At 42.5% G+C, this 21,843-nt stretch overlaps 2 protein-coding genes across 2 annotated transcripts; both read left to right on the forward strand.

The window, feature by feature from the left end:
- Positions 1-11,169: 11,169 nt before the first annotated feature.
- On the forward strand, positions 11,170-12,270 carry LOC131679605 (uncharacterized). Its single transcript, XM_058960343.1, has one exon. The coding sequence runs from the start codon at positions 11,170-11,172 to the stop codon at positions 12,268-12,270; it is 1,101 nt and encodes a 366-aa protein (XP_058816326.1).
- A 186-nt stretch (positions 12,271-12,456) lies between these two features.
- LOC131679606 (uncharacterized) lies at positions 12,457-13,425 on the forward strand. Its single transcript, XM_058960344.1, has one exon. The coding sequence runs from the start codon at positions 12,457-12,459 to the stop codon at positions 13,423-13,425; it is 969 nt and encodes a 322-aa protein (XP_058816327.1).
- Positions 13,426-21,843: the final 8,418 nt, after the last annotated feature.

Consider the following 21,843-nt stretch of genomic DNA (forward strand, 5'->3'; position numbering starts at 1 on the left):
CTCCACGTTCGTGCAAACATTTTGATATAATAATATCCATGTATAATATGTAGAACTATTGAGTAAACAGGTAATTTTCAAACCGTTAAACTAACAAGTCGCAAAGAATTTCAATCAACCGTATGCCACGTACATTGTAAAAATCCTATCTCCTAAAAACTCGAAAAAGTATAGTAATTTTTGAAAATCTACTATTTATTGCATATATTACAAGCCTAGTAGCTCTAAGAATTTCATTGGTGTAAGGAAAATTGAAATTGGTTCACAAACGGTCGTGATACAATTGTTTGAACAGAAAAACTCATTTCTTCTGTACTGACTCTCAATTACTGTTTTTACAATTACTTCATATACACAAATTTGATTTCCATCATTCTTTATTCACTGTTTTTATAAAAGATTTACCTATCTAATGGTGAAGAAAGAATTAAAATTGGTGAGCAAACAGCTAAGATATGGCAAGTCAAAGAAGCGTTCCCATTTTTTTTTCTCACTGACTTTGTTATACTCTTTTTACTGTAACTTACGGTAGACAACTCTATTCTTCTATTTTTTAATTTGACGTATTCACAAAAGACATACCTTTATATTGGTGAAGACAGATTTAAAATCGATTATGTAACGGCTGAGATATGACCGGTCAAAGTAAGCGTTCCCATTTTTTTAGACCCCCTTGGTAGTCCGCGTAACTTTTTACCCCCTTGGTATTCCGAGTGTTAATGACCCACCGAAGGCACTTCGACCACATTGGCCAGCTATGGCGGTTCTTGATGCCCCGGGGGAACTTACCAAGTTCCTAAGATAATGTCATACCTATTTCTCAGCGAATTCTTTACCGATTTTTACAAACTTGGTTTCAAATGAAAGGTACAGCATTCTCATTGGCTGCTGTTGAATTTCTAATTGATGCGACTTCCGGTTCCGGAATTACAGGATGATGATTTCGTCTGAACACGACCAATAAATGTTTCTGGGTTGCTATTAATTTCTTCTGATGCATAATCGGAGTACATATTCATATTTTTCTGCATCAGATTCATCGTCGGAAGCAATATCATTCACATCTTCTTCCTCGCTTTGCAAATCAGTTTCGAAATCGTCTGCTGTTGAATTTGCTCGAATTTCTTCCATTATTTCAGATTCTTTGAGACGATTGAAAACATGGGCATATCGTCTTATAGCCATTTCAATTTTTTGTTGCTTTTAGATCCTACAATTTGAATAATTACGACAACTATAACACAAAGAATAGTCAACAAAAATAGACAATAACGACAGAGTTAGGTTATGTTGTATCCAAATAATTGTCAAGTAGACCACAGTGGGTGAAATAAAAGTATTTACCCAAAAAAATATGACACACGTCATTATCGTATGCTATTTTTACATTTCTTATAAAAGAAATGTATAGAATTCGCTCAAACTTTCAAGATATTTTTCTTATAAGAAAAGGTAAAAAGATAAAATCAATCAAAACATGAAAAAATTCCTTCTAATATGAAGATGAACTCATCAAAATGTTTTTTTCAGATAAATATTAATGTATAAAACCCGTGGTATTCCTAGTAAATATTGCATGCACACCGGTCCTGCCAGGCCCGGCTTGCCTTTTTGTGCATGTAAAAAATTCAAACATAGCTGCGTATCACTCCTTAGATGAAAATTTCACAATTCTTTATTTTTGTTATAGATTTGAAAGCTACTTATCAAAATTTCCATGCCCAAGCTTATACTGCATACACAGTTTTTTTTTACTAAAAAATTGTAACGTACCGGGCCTCTGAGACCCGGTTGCCTTTTTGAGGGTTAATTATATCAAAACAAAATGTTCGGACGACCAAAAATACATGCATTTACCTTTATTATGATAGAATTATTTTTCATATTGATGCGAAGATATCTGGATTATACAAAACGTACGTTCTGTGATTCTTTTTGTACATTCCAAATTTTAAATATCTGGACATGACATTTATTAATTTCCGACAAAACAGATATTACAATTCCGGTATAACAAATTAGACGAAATATGCATTCGATGAACCGACCAAGTGTTTCTGCAGTCGTTCTAGAAACTTTCCTTATTAGTGTTTGCGTTAAGCACGATTTCTCTACAAACCATCCCAATTTATGAAACAAACAGTAAAAGATTTTTTAAGAAAGTAACACCATTACCGTAACTAATTTGGGTTTTTAAGCCCTTTCATTCAAGATCTAATTATTAAAAGAAACTTATAAAAAATGATCAATCGGCTCATCGATTACAGAGACATCGTACGCACCACTAACGCTACTGTAAGGAAAAGCTTCGGTACAATGGTCGGCAAATTTATTCATTTTTGCATGCCAATATGAATATTCTTTAGAAGTGACTTAAGTAAGGCTTGGACTTTACACCTGAATAAAACACGAAAAAATATCTGCGAGCTTACAGATTCATAGTCCATTGATCTACAAATCAGTTGAAAAAGCATAATTTAAATTCACTACTCACTCCAAAATTTCAAGATATTTTCTTCATAATTTATTTTGCGGTACCTAAGCCTTATGGAATAAATTAAATAAAAATTCCCGGGATTCCCGAATCCCGGGAATGAGAAAACACACTTTCCCGGGAATCGAGAATCCCGGGAAATCCAAAAATCCTGGGATTCCCGGGAAATAAATTCCCGGGATGGAAGCTCTAGCTACGTCCTTGCCTGATACAAACAATTGTCACAAAGGGTGAGGCTTCAAGGGTGAAAATGTTGTTCGAATGTATGCCAAACTGCCACATTGCACAGTGGTCCCAAAGAGCAAAAAAGGGGTTTTTTTAGATTGCGTCAAAACTGCTGACTTTAGCAATGTAGTGTCTTTGGGAAATTTTCTTGGAAAAGAACTTCCCTTCTTTTCGTCTTACCAGATTGATGATTAATCCCTCTAATAGTGAGTTACGAAATTTATTTTCTTCAATCATTCAGATAGAAAAATACTTATTTCAGCAAAGTAGTAAAAAAACTTATTTCAAACACTTTATCTGAAGATTTCAACTTTCTATCTCTTTAGTTTTTTTAAATATGGGGCATTATTTGAGAAAGGTCCCTTAAAAACAGTTTTTTCCTTATAAGATATTTCTTTATTTTTTGCATCATATTAATGTTCTAAAACTTTGTTTGGACTGTTAAACAGCATTAATTTGTCAAAGACAGAAACTTGCTATCGCTAGTATGTGTGGAGATATTCACGTTTTTTGGTTGAAAACAGCTCTTTTTCCAATGCCGATAACTTGTAAACGGGCAAACCACTTGATAAACAAATTAAAGTGCAAGAAAAGCACACCAAATGCTGGAAAAAATCAGATCTCCCCAAGGCGGCCCTCTATGGAAATACACGAGTTGAAGTTTGTTTCCCCGTCAGAACACTACAATTGCAGACGAGACAGGCAATGTCGCCCACTAAAACACTGATTAAGGCCAATTGCAGCGGGCCGTGATTCTGAATGTGATATTTACTGTACGGTTCAGATATGTACGGGCGTTAGAATTTCGCGAGCGCGTGTATCATCGCGAAGGGCTCGAGCGGTTGTACGGTAATGTGTTCGATCACGTGTGCGTTGGTATGTCGCGTGTGCTAACCATGTGCCGTTCACATATTCGCGTGTGTTATTGGATGATCACGCGCGGACCGTGAATCTGATACTTAATTTTCGGTGTACGGTTCAGATGCTAGAAGAAAGTGAAATCTTCCGTATCATTAGAGTTTCCGGTTATGGTGCCATGGAAGGTGTTGTCTAGTGAATATGAGCTTTATTTTTTGATTGGTCCAACTGAATGTATGGACCTAAGTTGCTAGGACAGAGGGTAATAATTTTCGGACGTGACTGATTTATGATCGCGCGAACACGGACCTTTGTAGGTTCGCGTTTGAGACGATGTTTGAAACTTCGTAAGTGCTAAAACATTCACCTTATTAGCGGGGTGTTATGAAGTTTGCGCGATCGCGGGCGTAGGTGTGCGTGGACGATCGAGAAGGGCTTAAGCGTTCGTGTATTGACGTGTTTGTCGTTTGTGCTTGCCTTCATGACTGTATTCATGTGTATTAATTCGATTTTGTAACCGTGTATCCATTCATATATTCGCGTGCGTTCTTGGATTATCGTACGGACTGTCATTCTGATAGTTAGATTTCGGTGTACAGCTCACATTCTGACAAAGAGTGAGTTACCCCATATCACTAGAGTTCCCGCTCATGTCGTCACGGAACGTAATTTATGATCGCGCGAGCGCGAGAGATTGTAGGTTCACGTTTGAGACCGCGTTTGCGAATTTATAAGTGCTAAACCGTTAACTTAGTCAGCGGAGTGTTATCCCGTTTGCGAGATCATGGGCGTAGATGTACGTGGATGATCGCGAAAGACTCGAGCGTTTGTATGTTAAAGTTTGTTTTTTCGCAAGTGCTAGCGTGTGTGTAACTTCGAATGTATACATTATTTTTTATAAGCGTGTGGCCACTCACACGTTCGCGTGTTCTTGAATGATCGCACGCGGATCCTGAATATACATAATTTTTAGTGTATGATTCAGATGCTATAAGAGAATAAGTTCTCCTATTTCACTAGAGTTCCCGGTCATGTCGCCATGGAACGTGTTTTCTAGTTTTTTTTTCTATTAGTCCAACTGATTGTATGAGTTTGGGATGCTGGGATCAAGGGTAGAGACTTCTGGACGTGACCGATTTGTGGTGGATTGATGCTTGAGACCGTTGCAATACTGTCAAACTCGTCAACCTAGGGGAGGGAACTTCAAATGTGAATATTATGATTAAAATATTTTTTTTCGCGAAACTTAACTGAATTTGATTGCAATGCCAAATATTATTAAAATTAACTCTTTTTAAGGCAGGGGCAACTATATTGCCACCTTTTCGTTTCGTTCATAACGCAGAAATATGAAGTGAGAAGTGTTCCAATCTTGTGAAATCTACTTGTTAGGAGTCTGGAAACTCTTCTTATTACTTTTAATTGAGATACAGTGAAAAGTGTCAGATTGGTGAAGAGTTTTTTGAAAAAAAAAAAAAATACGGCGATTTCCTTTTGGATAATAAAATTAGCTCGATTTTGAAAGAAATACTCTAGACCCTATAATTTGGTGATGCAAATTTGTAAAAACAACTATTTTTAATCCGAAAATTTGGTTTATGAGTGGTAAAAATTACAAAGTAAAAAATTAACAGAATAAAAGAACGTCTGTAACCTGTGGTCTCATTTTTCAACTTATCGTCAGAATCCAGGGGTTATTTACTGTTAATCAGGTAATACCCAGTAACTCACCTTAATTTCTTTCTGAATTTTCGATCCAGCTCGATTTGTCTTTATATTTCCACCAATCTCGTTGGAAATACATCAAACATTACAAAGACTGACGTTTTCTAACGGCGGTACCACGTATATTTTCAAAACATTATTATATTACGAAATAAATGTAAATATATTCTAAACTAAGTGAAAAACCGTGTTTCTATTAATATAACATCCATTAATAGCCCCAAACTCTGGGCCTTATAAAGGGTTAAATCATCCATCGAAATTATAATTTCACCTAATTTGGATGGCCCGTTTGAGAAATTTTGGGTCAATTCTTTCGAAGTTAAAAGTCTATCGAAATAGACATCTAACTAATTCGATTTGCAGCTCCAGAGCATTGATGGCCAGTCAAAGGTTTGTTGACTATTGTCGATAGCGGACAATACTATGGACAATTCCGGAAGTTCCGGGTTCCAGAATAAAAGTCACATAAATTTTTCGGTGGTGACTGAACTGATTTTCTCAAACCATGTCTCAAATGGAGGGTAGAATATGCGATTGGGTGTTGCATCCCTCCCCCTTTCCTTCGGAACTACTTAATCAACCACCCTCTTTCCTTAGACCACCCTCACACCCGTATTCCGTTCATACACCTCATATTCCAAAATAAGTTGGGAATTTCTGAGGCATCCTCCATTCTCACACTAAAAATCGCCACCCCCATCGAACACATCCTCCTGCATTCCTGACTATGTAAACGTTAAGACAACATTGAACTCATGCTGATTAAACTAATTACATATGATATTTTTTTGTTTCAAGTGTATCAGCGCCGACATGTTGCTCATCACGTTCGTGGAAGTCGTGCGCTTGTATATATGTGCCAAGTGTAATAGGAATCTGATAGATATTGAATATATTAATAATATATTGAACCTACGCTATTAAATCATAGTTTGGATAAATGAGAAAGGTACTTTTGCCCCCCTTGGTGGGTTTAACGAGCACTATGCTATATTTCTGCTTAGAGAAGAAAAAAGTAGGATAAAACCATTTTTCCCCACTAGGGACAAAATTGTTTAAAACCACGTAAAAGGAACAAAATCTGTAACGAAAATAGTTATGGAGCGGCGTTTCGAGTTCTTCTCATCAGAATCCGAAACTAACTTAATGATAGGACTAAGCTAGCGCTGGATTGACGATAGTCCTGCGTGATGTCCTGCAAAAAAGGAGTTCAAACTATACCGATGAGAATTATTGCAACCGAAACTAGATTAGAATTAGCAAGCCAATACAATTAGCACTATGCTATATTTCTCCTTGTGTATGTATGTGTTAACCATCCTATCTCCCACTAGCTGGTAGTGATTTACAGAAAAAAGATGTTTGCATGTGTTTAAATATATTCATGCAAATAACTTGGTTCATGGATTTAGGTAGGTGTTAGCTCAATTGACTTTCCGATGACCCATTTCGTGTACAGTGCCAGAAATGTTCCGAGGTCATCGTTCCATCGACCAGCCCCGCCTTAATGTAGTGCTTGTATCAATTGGATTTTAACATTACAGTAAAACTTTCGATTCCTTTCCGGAAGGAAGAAATCGACGCGTATTTAGTGTATTTAAATATATATAAATATGCATATATCATTAATGATAAAATTCACTTACTCAAAAGATCTTCCATACTTAACCTTCTGGCGAATGCGCTGAATTGTGTGACATTAGTACACTATGCTATATTTCTCCTTAGTGGAGAAAAATTTTGGCAAAAACTATTTTTTCTCCACTAAGAAGAAATTTTTTTAAAATTATTTTAAGAGTCGTTTTTGGAGCTAGGTCAATCCAGCGCTAGTTTAGTCCTATCACTAACTTAACGTCGGATGCTTCTGAGAGGAACTCAAAACGTATCTCCATAACTAATTTGAATTAGAACAGGTTTTAATTCATGTACTTTATTGAAAAATGATTTTTTTTTCTGGATTATATAGCGTATCCTTAAGCTGAATGAGTACAATACAAATGAATCAAATGGGTAGAATGAAGTAAGCGTAAACTTAACTATGTTTACTAAATTTGAAAGTTTCTAAATTAATCCATTAGCATTAAATATGTCACTAAACACATTTCAATGGTTGAAATATTTACTGAAATTTAAATAATCTGAATGGATACCTCCACCATCTAAGATTTCACTATTTGTACTATGTTTCTCGCTTTTATGCACTAGTGAAAACATTGTAGACCATCTACTCAATGTTATTTCGAAATTTCGCAAGTATTCTTGTTATTATTCTAGTTATAAATTGATCATTGAAAATTAATATCAGTAATAAACCATATAGTTTTCGCCATTCTCAATAGAAAGGTATAGTAATTGCTGTAAAATAAACTTTTTAACCGAGGCCCGGAGGGCCGAGTGTCATATACCATTCGATTCAGTTTTTTTTTATTTTTACTGCTTGTCGCAAGTTTTCGCAAAACTAGCGTAGACTTATTTTAAGAGTAATATTGAAAGGTTTCTAATGAGTATAGTGCGATTGCGAGTATTTTCGGACGTCGTTGTAGTTATGGCATTAGAAGTTCGTATTTAATAAAACAGCTAAACAATAATGAAACCAACCGGAGACTTATATTTGGTCATTCTGTGATGTAATTTAATCAGGCGAATGGTTTTGCTGAAGTAACGTATGTCGCAAAACAAATTGTTGGATTTAGTGTCTAACTGGTTCCTAGCAAGTGCCAGTTACTGACTAAGGAATCCAAAATTTTCCTTCCAACTTGATTTAACTTAGGTATTCTCCCCATGCACAAAATTTGGTTTAATCTAGTTTTGCCCCTAAGCGAAAACATTTTGTAGAAAAATCATTGTTTTCCAAGATAAAATATGCATTTTAAATTTGTATTTTTGTAAAACACTACGAGTCGTGCCTCAGTCCCTTTGGTTCAATTCGTTTATCCAGTGATTTTTCACGCTCTCGTTTCGACACCGCTCGAAAGTAACTATCGGAGCATCAAATTTCTATTTGTAGAATGTTGGCAAAACTATCCAAACACCTCTTTGCGCTGTTCCGATCATGCAAATTCATTATAGGTGGTCGGTTTCAGCTTGCTACTTCTAAACACAAAAAAAAAAGAATTAAACAGGAAACGTAAACCACTCAACAGCAAATAAAAATTCCATACTTTTTTGTGAATGAACATCTCGTCAAAGCAGTTCTACACGCGTCGCCATAAATCTCGCTCATTATTGGCCTCGGCGGGGAAAAGGCGTGCCGTTTTTTTTCAACCCTGACCGTTCACTCCATTCCACAGCACCGTGCTGGCCTGTCCAAACAGGAAGATGGATTTAGTTACCTCATGTTCGTCACGTGTGCCGCCCTCTGCCCGGTCCGGAGCTACGAGGTGTGACTTTCCTGGGACCAAGCCCGTGTGTATGGTGGTCCTTTATCGCCTCTGTGACTCATTAACCGATTCCACTTAACGCATTCATGATGGTACTATCGGTTCGTCAGGAACCACTCCAACCACCTCCTCCGCACTGACTGCTGCTTAGGTGGGTATCCGAAGTTTGTTTTATTTGTTTATTCTATCGGTACCAGTTGTGATCGTGTCGGCGGATCAACTTGTGACACATATGGCCCATTTGACACCTATTAGTGCTTTTGTTTAAGCTGGGAATTTCCTGTCCCTGGGTCTGCTGAAAGGTTAAAATCTGTTTCAGATTAGGAACGTCGTTTGGGGGAAAAACTATGTCTGTTTTGCGTTGGCCGGAACAAATAAAAATATCATTCCGAGGGTTCCCATCATCAGGGTACTGTTTGTCAATCCTTGATCGAGTGACCGACCGGAAGAGTTTTGTTTGTCGATGCACTTTAAAGAGCTCATTATCGCACCTTCGGTGCCTTGGAATTCGTGACTCGGTCCGGTATCCGCTTTCATTGATGATGGTAATCGGTTGGGTGGTTTTGCTGTTTCAGACATTATGCAAATTAATGTTTCAAAACCACCACGAGCCGTGACAACTGAGTAATGCAGTTATGCCAATCCATCGAACTTTGTAATTGTACCTTTCTCATTTATACAATTTGCGATTAGGACGGCTGACATGTTTTATAGGTGAAACTTCTACGAAACCGTTAAATGGTTATTGGAGATGCGTTTCGAGTTCCTCTCATCAGAATCCGACTCTAACTTAGTGACAGGACTAAGTTATCGACGGATTAACGCTAGCTCCAAAAACGAAAACACCGTATGTGTTTCTGAGCAAACCCCTAGACCTGTGTGAAAAGGAAGGAAAGAGCACTGATTAATTCGACGGGAATTGTTGGAACCGTAGTAAATAATTTTTTTTAGATTTTTGTACAATAATTTACGTTTCAGTGAGAGTTTGAAACAATAATATACTTATGAGCAGCATAGGCGACTGTAGCCCACAGGAAGATTTACTATCTGCAGGGCCTCGTTCAAGGAGACGCAGCACGCATTCTCGACCCTATCAAGATAAGCGAGCGGAACTAGAAGGATGCTTGGGGAACGCTCGGCTGCGTTTTGAGAACAACCGGCAGCTAATCAAGTGTCACATTCGGACGCTTTTCGAATCTCTAGCGATGTGCAAGGAATCAGATGAAGATCTGCTTGCGCTGCTCGACCGCTTCGAGCAGCAGATCTCCGTACTGAAGAGCTTGGGTGAACCACCAGATAGATTGAGCTATACACTGGTTTACCAGCTATCTATACGCCTCGATCCTTGTACGCTCCGGGAATGGGAGAACCACTGTAGCAAACTCGATGCTGACAACATCGCTTCGGTTCTGGTAGAAACCGCCAGCACATGTCATCATATGTGACGATGGTAAACTTCCTCCAGAATTAGGCTCGAATTTTAGAACTTTTCGACAACTTCGGCAACTTCGAACACTGCTCCTCCTCGTAACAAGCCAAATACGACATCCAAGATAGCAGCCTTGCCAGTCGTAGCTACGCAGCAAGCCGTAGCATCCAGTGCACCCTCTTCCAGCGTCAACAAGCCGAAGCCGTGCGACGAGTGCGGTGAGAGTCACTACACTCGTCTGGACTGCCGGAAACTCAACTTTCGCCAAAGGATCGATCTGGTAAGACAGAAAAACCTTTGCATGAGCTGTGTTCTCGATAAAATTGCATGCTTTTGCTAAGGTGGTGGTGAGTGGCAATTTCGCGTAGATTGGTACGCTCGCGTCGGGAAGGATATTTCGTTCGATTTGCGTGTCACTCTCGGTCGTTCCGCGAAAAGGTGACATACCGCGACGGGAAGGATTTGTATCGTTCGATTTGTGTCATTTTTCGATTCCGTGTCGTGTAGGAACGGTACCCGCGCCAGAAAGGAGTTCGATTTTTCGATTTGTACCGTTTTCCCGTTTCCGATATTTAAAGTGGTGGTAATGAAGATCAGTGAAGTGTACAGTAATGGCGACCAAGACAGAAAAGAAGCTGTCAGAGTACGTGATCCAACGAAAAGGGATCCTTGTAGTGCAGAAGGCAGCGGAGAAGTTTGCAGAGGATTTCGATTGCGATCGGGATGCCTGCCAAATTCCAATTCGCCTCGATTCACTGGACCGAATCTACAAGGAGTTCCAAGAGGTACAAGGGCAGATCGAGCTGTACGATAAGTCAGAGATGTTAGATACCCGCCTGGAAGAGCGCATGGATTTCGAGACGCGGTATTGCAGAGTCAAAGGTTTTCTATTGTCGAATCGTGCTGCTGATCCCAACCAAACCATTCTGAACAGCACAATGGCGACCCCTGCTCACGTTTCTTCGTCGTTCCACCTACGCTTACCCAAGATCGACCTACCCAAGTTTAACGGCGATTTCTCGTGATGGCTCGCATTCCGTGACACATACACATCGATGATCCACAGCAATGCAGATATTCCGACGGTTGCGAAGCTGCAGTACTTGCTGCAGTCGCTGGAGGGAGAAGCCAGGAAACCATTCGAGTCCGTAGACATTGAAGCAGATAACTACGCATCGACTTGGGAAGCATTGCTAAAGCGGTACGACAACAAGCGGTTCCTAAAGCGTCAGCTCTTCCGATCTCTATATGACCTCCCACCGATCAATCAAGAAAGTCCCCAAGAAATTCATGTTTTGGTTGATGATTTCCACCGGCATGTGAGGGCTTTAGCAGAGTTAGGCGAACCAGTCCATTATTGGGACACTCCGTTGGTTAACCTCCTTTGCTACAATCTAGATCCAACTACACTACGTGCTTGGGAGGAGAAAACCAGCAACAACGACGACGTAACCTACGATATGCTGATCGAATTTCTTTATCAACGTGCCCGTATGCTGATGTCCGTTATAACCGATCTGCGATATCGGTCACAACAACCGGTTACAGCCAAGGTGGCCGGTTCGATTCCAACCCCGAAACCATTCAAGGTGGCATACAAGGCAGCTACCGTTGAATCGAACTACAGTTCTCTGCCGTGTCTCGCCTGTCCAGAGAAGCATTTACTCTTCCAATGTCCAGCATTTTCCGAGATGTCCGTCTGCCAGCGTCGTGAGCAGGTTTCCCAGAAACGCCTATGCTGGAATTGCTTCCGTACTGGACACAAAGCCAGGAACTGTACCTCCGTGTTCTCCTGCTGTAACTGCCACGGAAAACACCACTCCTTGTTGCACGAGCCAGCACCGTCGAACATACAATCTACTCCTGTCGTGGCAGTAAGCCAGCCTATTCCCTCGACCTCCGCTATCGCTGGCCCTTCCAGCTCGGTAAATCCGAACAACCAAGTGAGCCTGTCAGTCCAGGCTGAGCACAGTACAGTCTTGCTAGAAACAGTTTGCCTCCTCGTCGTAGATCAGAACGGCAAGGAAATACCCGTACGTGCACTCCTGGATTCAGGATCCATGTGCAACTTAATAACCGACAAGCTTGCAAATTCCCTAAATCTTCGTCGCACCAAGGTGGATATCGCAGTAGCTAGTATAGGTGACTCCACCTAGCAGATCAAGTGCCAATTGACTGCTAGGATCAAGTCGAAGTCGACACCGTACTCCACCAAGCTTGAGTTCCTGATCCTCAAGAGACCGACGGTAAACCTTCCGACCATTCCGATCGATATTTCCGCGTTGAAACTTCCCGAGTTGTCATTGGCAGACCCCAGATTCCATATTCCATCCGACATTGACATGGTTGTCCGTGGTGAAGCGTACCACGAGGTGCATCTTGGCGGCAAGCGTTCCCTGGGAGAGGAATTACCGTTGCTAATAGAAACAGTGTTTGGAAGGACTGTTTCCGGGAAGATATCCATCGATCATCCCACCGTTCCTCGCGTCTGCCATCTAACCACTGTCGATCGAAGCTTAGATCAAGCGTTGCAGAAGTTCTGGGAGCTGGAAGCTGTCGAACCGTGTTCTGTGAATTCCGTAGAAGAAAAAAAGTGTGAGGAATTTTACGCTACTACCACCACTCGCGATTCGTCCGGTCCTAATCTCGTTCGTTTGCCACTCACCCGTGATCCGCTAGTCAACCTCGGCGAATCCAGAGCCATCGCCGAACATCTTTTCCTGAGCTTTCAAAAGCGACTAGAGCGTGATCCACCCACCGAGAACGCATACTGCAAGTTCATGGACGAATCCGCACGAATGGCGCTCATCGATCCAGAAGACGATGTGAACTCGCACTGCTTCCTCCCGCACCATCCTATGTTCAAGGAATCCAGCACAACCACGAAAGTCCGAGTTGTCTTCTACGCGTTGTGTAAAACGGCCTCAGGATTTTTCGTCAACGATAAGCAGCTCGTTGGATCTTTCGTCCAAGAGAACCTGCTATCGATCGTCATGAGGTTTCGTACACACCCGATCGCCATCGTAGCCGACATAGAGAAGATGTACCGGCAGATTCAGCTGCATCCCGAGAACCGACCGCTTCATCGCATTCTCTGGCGCCCCAACCGCAACGATCTGCTCATAGCCTACGAGCTCCAAACCATTACGGACGGTTTTACATCTGCGCCATTCCTGGCTACCAACACCCTCCTACAAGTTGCACAGGACGAAGTCGACAAGTACCCCGCCTCCGTAGATGCTGTGAAGCAGGATTACGTTGATGACTTTTTATCGGGAGCTGACGATATCCAATCCACAATCCGCCTTTGACAAGAAGTTTTCGCCATGCTTGCGTCAGCTGGCCTTCCGTTAAATAAGTGGACAACCAATTCTTTCGGAGTCCTTCCGGAAACTCCACAAGAAGATCTCGCTCTACTGTCACTGCATGATCTCCAGGACGAACAATCCGTATCCACCCCAGGACTCGTGTGGGAGCCTAAGTCCGATACGATGCGCTTCAAGGTCCAGTTGCCTTTACCACCATCCATCCTGACCAAAAGGAAGGTCATGCCCTACAATACGCAGATCATCGACCCACTAGGACTAGTTGGCCCAACAATCACTGTAGCGAAGCTGTTCATGCCGCGCTTGTGGGCATTGAAAACCGGCGCAGGAGATTTCTACGAGCGGGATCGTCTGCTACCTCCGTATCTCCACCGTGAATGGAAGGAGTTCCATGGTACGCGAGATGCAATCTCCACAATCCGTATTCCAAGATTCGTGTCGCAGGTCAAGACAGAATCGATTCAGCTCCCCTTTTACTCCGATACCTCTGAGAAGGTATATGGCACATGGTGCTACGTCCAGTCTGAATCCGCCACAGGGATCCGCGTTCAGCTGCTAACGTCGAAATCCAATTTTGCTTTTGCCACCTGCCAATCGATTGCTCGCCTAGGGTTGTGTGTCGCCGTGTTGTCGACGATGAATAAGAAGATTATGATGAAGCAAAAGGGAGTTGAAGTATCCGTGCTACTTCAAGGTGGCCGGAATGTTGAGGAGTGAAAGTGCCGAGAGCTATATTTATTAATCTAAATTTAAATGAATTCTTTAAGCCTAAATACTAAGTAAACTAAACCGGAATGAATTAAAACTAATTGCCTGAATTAAATAAACTTATAAATACCCACCACCAAAAAACCCGAACAAGTGTGTGCCACCCTACTAATTCCGCAATACAGCATAAACTGTGATAGCAAGACCGTACCGATCGATCAGACACCACACCAGCACACAGAAGAAATGATCGCTGCACCGTGTGAGACGGAATGGACAAATCAGCTGACATAGGCAGTGGTCAATAATATCTCGTTCGATACAGTACCGTTCGTGCGTACCCCAGTGAAATCGGCCGTCGCGAGTGAAGGAATAAAAGCTTGTTGCGAATATTTTCACCGCAAAGTACATTTCCGGGAAACTGCAAGTGAAGTGCAATTCGTGAGCCGTATGTAATTAGTGAACCCACGGCAGTAGTAAAGCCCTTGCAGTGCAGTGTCGAGTAAAGAAAAGCAATCCCAAGTGAGTGAACAAAGGGCTGCAAGGCAGCATACCCATCCACAGAACGGGTAAAACGGGACTTTAGTAGTGCAGTGAAGTGATTGCGATAAAACTGGGTGCTCACCAAATCCTGGGCCGTCTCAGTAGATAGACGGAAGAAAATCCTCCAAACCCGGAACCCCATGTAAGTCGCCCAAATAAGCTGCTTGAGATCAAGTTCAGATTATGCTCGGAACATTTCAGGGTCAAGGTGCCATATATGTTCCAAGAAGCACCACACGCTTCTTAATACTGAGCCCTTTGACGCCAATCCCTGGCTTCTGGTGGTCAAGCCACCGGATCAACTTGCTGTGCTACCCTCCAACCGACTTTCACCGCAGCATCGATGCTGCATGCTACAAACTCACTGTCACCCCAGTCTATTTTGCAAACTCCCATCCAGTAACCGTCTACCTCTACCTCGGTCACAAACGTACCCCACGTTCATGCGCCTTCCATGAGTTCTCAGACTACCCTCGTATCTCACTCTGGTGAAGTGATTCCTGGAACCGTTTTTCTTCAAACTGCGCTAGTGAACATCCGCAACGGTAGAGGTCGCATCATAACCGCCTGTTTGCTTGCTAGACTGTGCTTCCCAACGCATCTTGCTCGCATCCAATTGCCGCATGCTATTCCGATAAGCGATATCGGAAACACCACAAAGCTGGTCGAATACCAGGCTACGATCACCATCTTTTCTCGAGTCACTCTCTTCCAATACCGTGAAGCTGCCTTAGTCGACGGTAGAAGCCCGCCACTGTCCATTCCCAAAGCACGTGGAACATGCAGATCCAACTTTCGCTGTTACTGGCGACATCGATATGTTTCTGTGCGCCACCCATTTCATCCGAGTTCTTCGATACGGTAGAAGAGTTACCGCTACTGCAGAATACAGAACTGAGTTGGGTCGTCTCCGTTGCTGGGAAACCAACGATCACAGCGATCCACGTAATTACCAGTTCAGTAATCCCTGCACAATCGATGAATTTGTCAACAGATTCTGGCAGCTCAACGAAGTCCACGATGCAAAAGGATGGTCTCCATCAGATCGATACTGCGTAAAACATTTCCTGAAGAACACCACCCGCAACGTCGACGAGCGTTACGTCGTCAAGTTTCCCAAGCGTGACGAACTGCTTTGGCAGTCAAAGGACAACAAATACAACGCCTCCCGTCACTTCTTCCCTCTAGAACGCTCACTCGGTGCGAGTCCCAATAAGAAGGCGATGTACTAGTAGTTCATCCACGAGATCGTGAGATTGGGACATATTCGGGAGATTGGCCCCGATAAAACCGCAATGCTTCCTTCCAGACTACGCTGTGATGAAACTCGACAACACCACCAGGCTCCTAAAGACGGGAACAATGCTCAAATTGGACCACGAGTCTTCCGTGACTGCACTTGGCTTCCGCTGGGAGCCGTTGAGCTATTTCGTTTCGTTAAGGACGTCAAATTGGAAGGAATGCATGGTTCTGAACAAACGATCAGATCAGTAGTCTTTTCGACCCCTTAGGTTTTATTGCACCGACCATTGTAGAGGCTAAAATCATGCTGCAGAATCTCTGGAAACTCCACCTCGACTGGGACACTCCCATGACTAACAGATTTGATCACGAATGGCCGGAATTCCACCGGAAGCTTTCGGCACTTAGTCGTCTTCGAGTTTCTCGCCATGTGTTACGTCCGGGTTACGACCGCTTGCAGATTCATGGACTCAGCGACGCTTCGGAGTCTGAATATCGTGCATTCATATATTTCCGATCAACATCTGCCGATGACCCTTGTTCGCCTTTTGATTTCCAAGTCCAAGATCGCTTCGATGGGTTTTAAATCATTCCACAGCTCAACTCCTCTCCAGACTTCTGAGACAAATTCAGGACAATATAGACATCACCCCAACCACATATCTTTGGACTGATTCATCCATCGTCTTGAACTGGACATCCGCAACTCCATCGACACGGAAGACGTTCCTAGCCAACCGTATGGCCGAAATTCAAGAGCTGACATCTCACGCCGTTTCGAATCATGCCTCATCCGAAGACAATCCCGCCGTTTCTCGAGCAATGGACCTCGATGAACTCCTTGCCAGTGCACTGTGGTGGAATGAACGGCTAAAAGTAATATCCTTGGCCAGCGCAATACGTCGTCGTAGCGTAGCCAAACTCCGACCAACCGGAGGTCCGACAGACTATTGCCCTTCCGGTCATGAGTGTAGTTCCGTCAGATATAGTCGATCGGTATTCCAATCTCCGCACGCTTCTTCGACGTTTCACCGATAACTATCTCCACCAGGAGAATCACCAACCAATTCTTGTCGTCCCGTTGACGGCTTTTGACACTGACCGCACTCTGCTCAACCTTGTACGTCGTAGACAACAGCGACAGGAAAATACACCAACTTGAAACCGTCGAAAAAGTCCACCGTAAATCCAAACTACTGTATCTGCACCCGATACACGTGGACGGCATTATTCTTGTCGGCAGGCGGTTTCAAAATGCTGGAATACCCGTCAAAGGAAGATACTCCTCCCCAAACATCGTCTCACCGAAATGAACGCCGCGAGCGAACACCACAAGACGCTCCATGTCGGCCCCAACTTGCTATTCTCCTCGCCGCGCCAGAGATTCTGGCCTCTCGGCGAACGGAAATTAGTTCGCAATATTTTACACGGCTGCATGGTCTGCGCACGTGCCAAACGTAAACCGTTGCAGCATCTGATGGGGGGAGGATCTACAATCTGTTCGGGTCAATCAGGCTACCTGTTCCAGAATGTTGGCGTTGACTTGGTTGCGCAAATGTACGAGGGAACATCACTCCTAAATTAGAGATCACCATTCTTCAAAGCTTTCAACACCATCTACATATGTATGGCTACCAAAGCCGTGCACTTGGACCTCGTGTCAGACCTAACCACCTGCGAAGATTCGTTGGCCGTATTGGAAAACCTGCGCATATCGACTGCAACAACGCCACGAACTTTGTGAGGCCACAACGAGAACCGGACGAACTCCAAAAGCTTTTTCGAACCCAAGGTCACCAAGATGCAGTATCAAACGAATGTCTAGACAACGGTATACAGTTCCATGTCATTTCATCTCGCTCTCCCACATTCGTTTGAATCTGGGAAACCTACATGAAGTCCGTGAAGACATTGCTTCTCAAAACCCTCGGGAATGCTCACCTAACCGAATCCGGCTTGCTAACCGCATTGGTTCAAGTCAAATCACTACGAAACTCTCGTCCAATCACGTCATTTCCGGACAACCCTTCTGATTAGCTTTAACTCCAGGACATTTCCTGATTTGTTGTACACTGAATGCCGCACCCGATCCCGGTTGCCACGAGGTTCCAGATGAATGCAGATTGTCTCGATGGGAAAGAGATTTCAATAGCTAACTTAGCACTTCCGGACTCGTTGGCACAATCTCGCCACCCTGCCAAATCGCTACCGCTGGACAGAAGGTATGGACAATCTAGCCGTTAATTCCATCGTCGCTCTCAACGACGAGAGAACACCGCCGTTGAAATGACCCTGATGGCCTTGTTCGTGTCGGCACTGTGAAGTCGACCTTCGGAATTGTTCAATGCGCCATCTCGAAGCTTTGCTTACTTCCGACTGAAGTCACGCCACTCAGTGTAGCACCGAGTCCCGCAACGACTAGTAGCTCAGTGCGAACAATGCTATATGAAGGCCCTTTATCAGGAAACAGAGTCGCTGGGCGAGATTCCGGCCTCTACTTGAGGAAGTCCTGGCAGAAGCTCGGAATAATCGAGCAGTTCGTGGTTCACTTATAACCAATCCTCGTTGTTCCTAGAACCTCCGGCTGGAACTTGACTCAGGCTAAGTGCCCCATTCTAATTTCCACACCAACAGTTCGCGGACAAATGTTCCTCCTTTACAGCATAGCACTCCCGGATAGTATCCTGCAGTTGAAATCGAAGTAACTACGAAGAAACCATCCTGAAAGCTGTAAGGAGGCTTGTACCGCCGAGACGAATCCATATCTCCGAATTCCGTTGAACGTAAATCACTATCAAGAAGCTTGAGCTTCCTCCGCTACTGCCCGTTAAATTCCCTTTAAACTTCATTGGCGGCCGGAATGTTCAATACCTATAGTATTTCTGCAACACGAACCTGAAACAAAATGAAAATTTATGCAATATAAATATCTGTAAATGCTTACCTAGTTCTAAGAAGAAGTGAACTAATCTTAGAATCATATAAACAAGATAGTAAAACGCAATCAGTTATGTCGGTCTCAAAATTAAATTCGAGTTCGGTATTCCCTAGTTCTCCGTAAACCCAATCAAGTTGTGCGCGGTCGTCCAGCGGGTAATGCAGTGATAAAATTCCTAATTAAGCGGGTTAAAATAACGGTAAAAGATTCAAAAAGTTAGAAGAGAAAGTGCGTTAAGAGAAGTGTTATGCTAGCTGAAGGAAGAGCTGTAAACTGTAAGCTCTCCTTGCTCCGATAAAAAATGAAGAAACATAAAGGAACAAAAGAGTTTAATGGGGTCAAATAGTGCTCGCACAGCTAAGCAACCACGTTAGCCGGAATGCACAACTTCAATTCCACACTCTGGCGATGACGAGGACACAGAAGAAGTCATTTGCAATACATAAAACCAGACGCAGCTGCTGAAAAAACATTTCCTCCGCGGTATCATGATTTTTCACACCATTTGCCACATCCCCATTTTCTTACCTCAATGACGTCAATGGATTGCACATCGGTGTGTACATCGTTTTATTTAACCTCGAATATAGTAACCTATCGTACCTATCGTGAAAAAAGTATCGAAAAAAGTACCTTCGTCTTATTAGATTTAGCTTGAAAAATAGCATTCATAATTGCCAGATGTATAACCTTTCTAACGAGTGCTTGTTTGTCAAAATTAGTGCAAAAATACTATCGCCAAAGCTCTCCCAAAAAACTGACCTTCTTGACCCTATCCTACTCTGCTTATAGCTGAGTACCTAGTATAACTGTAATGAAAACCATCAAATTAAATTATTATCAGATGAAAATAAAAGCGCTGTTAAATTTGATAGGTGCAAGCACATTCTTATTCGGTTCAGTTAGATTGTAATTAGGTACTGGAACTTGCCGCCATGCTGTGTGGCGCACGCTGGACTTCGTCAGTTGCTCCTTCCAACCTTCAGGAATGTGCTCCAGAGCTGAAAACGCCCTCCACAGACTGATTAGTGGTAATAATCACTTGAGATGAATAATTTATCTAGAAAACAGGCGAGATTTATGTTAGCCACTTTCTGACATGTCATCAGCCGTCATCTTAACACAATAACAACCCATAAAAATGTATTGTACCCTGAGAGCCTCCGCGAACAAATGAGCGTTGATTATTTTTTTCTCATCTCAACCCAATCAGGAGAATTCGAAGAATTATGACTTTATCGTATACTTTATACAGCTATGGCCAACACAATAAACCCAAGAAAGGAATTCTGATTTCTGTTTTGATTTCTCAATTCTTGTTCGGAAATCGTTGAAATCGTCACACTCTCAGCTGGTGCTGCCGCGATTAGATTGGTTCGGTATTTTTGGGGCAGCATGCGGTTTGATCGAGAGGAGCTGATAGCTAATGCTTCCCACAAAAGAGATTCGTCGATTCGAATTGATGTAATCCATCTTGATCCTTCTCGCTCGCATGATTCCCTGCTCGATTGGCATCAGTTCAGTTGGCCGGCCATCATCATCCATTCCGTAAGCCCCGGTGTTGATGACGATAATCATTTGTTATTTCAACAGATCGCGTCTAGATTACACCCCTCCAACCGGGCGCGGGAGGCTCTTCCCGGTGTAGTGTTGTTTTTATTTCTGAAGCCTTTGTTGTCGCGGGCCCGCATATTTTTCGAGCACTTCGTGAACAAGTTCTTCAAAAACCAATCCTCAATCTTTACCGAAAACCGACCAATCCGTCCCCGAACGGTGCGGACGGACGGACGGACGATGCCTGGTCGGGTTTGGCATGGCGGGAAGCAACAAACCGAAACCTGTGTCCATCTCTCGTTTATTCCCCGAGGCTTCTCAAGTGGGAGACCCATAATGCCGGATTATTAACTCATTACTGGTATTGTGTGGCAAATATTTATTGAGCGTAATCCGATTAGAAGGCGTTAAATTGTCAAATAATCGAGAGGGGGCTTTGGAGGTTTTTTTTCGTGAGACGATGAAACGATCGCATTAGATAGACTTAGAAATGGTATAACGAGGTGTTAACGGATGAGTTTCGATTTTTTTGTCGTCGTCGAGTCGGACCGAGACTAATTTAATAAAAAAGAATGCTACAAAAACGATTTTGACACACTTCTGTTGTAGACCAAGTCGCTAATTTGTGGCCATATAATTTCAATGGAACTTTGACACATATCGCTTAACTTGATTATAACAAGTGGTTTGTTATATGAACATCGCCTACAAACTTAACAAGTTTAAGTTGTTGGAAGCGGAACATTTTTTTCTGAAATTTACACGACCATTCAAAAACATTAAAGACCTAATGTGAACCTGGTTTACCCCTATTCTTCCCAAAACTCAAAATGAAAATTAAACATGGCTATATATTTCGGAAAAAGTCCAAATGCGGTTAATCGAAAGCCGCATTACTTCTGTTGACAGGTCCAAACAATTGATTGCACGAAGTTAGAATGTTCGCACGAAATGTGTTACCCCGTTTTATGTTTATTCTTCCCATAGTTCAAGTTTGACGTTAAACTAAGTTTCACATTCCACAAAGAGGCTGAATACGTCTGATCCAATATAGAAATTTTTATAGAAAAATGTCTGGGAAATCAATTGAAGATAGTCAGAATAACCGCACAAAACGCGTGCATCCGTTTTCTCCAATAAGATAAAGATAAATCAGCACTAAAGGGTGTCCCACATCAAATTGCATCACGGAAAAATCGCTGTAGAAAATGCCTAGTAGACCGATCCTTTTCAAACTTTCATACAATAAAATATAACCAATTAGTAAGCTTTTGGCGCATTTATTTCATTCAACATCAACATCAATTTAACTCCACTCGTTAGGCTCTGTACAACATCTGGCTGCAGCTTCTCCTGTACGGAAACCCACATTTTCTTAATATCTTCCTCTGATTTGACCAGATTTGAGTCCGTAGTGC

The sequence above is a fragment of the Topomyia yanbarensis genome, chromosome 2 (genome assembly GCF_030247195.1).
Source record: "Topomyia yanbarensis strain Yona2022 chromosome 2, ASM3024719v1, whole genome shotgun sequence".
Lineage (NCBI taxonomy): Eukaryota > Metazoa > Arthropoda > Insecta > Diptera > Culicidae > Topomyia > Topomyia yanbarensis.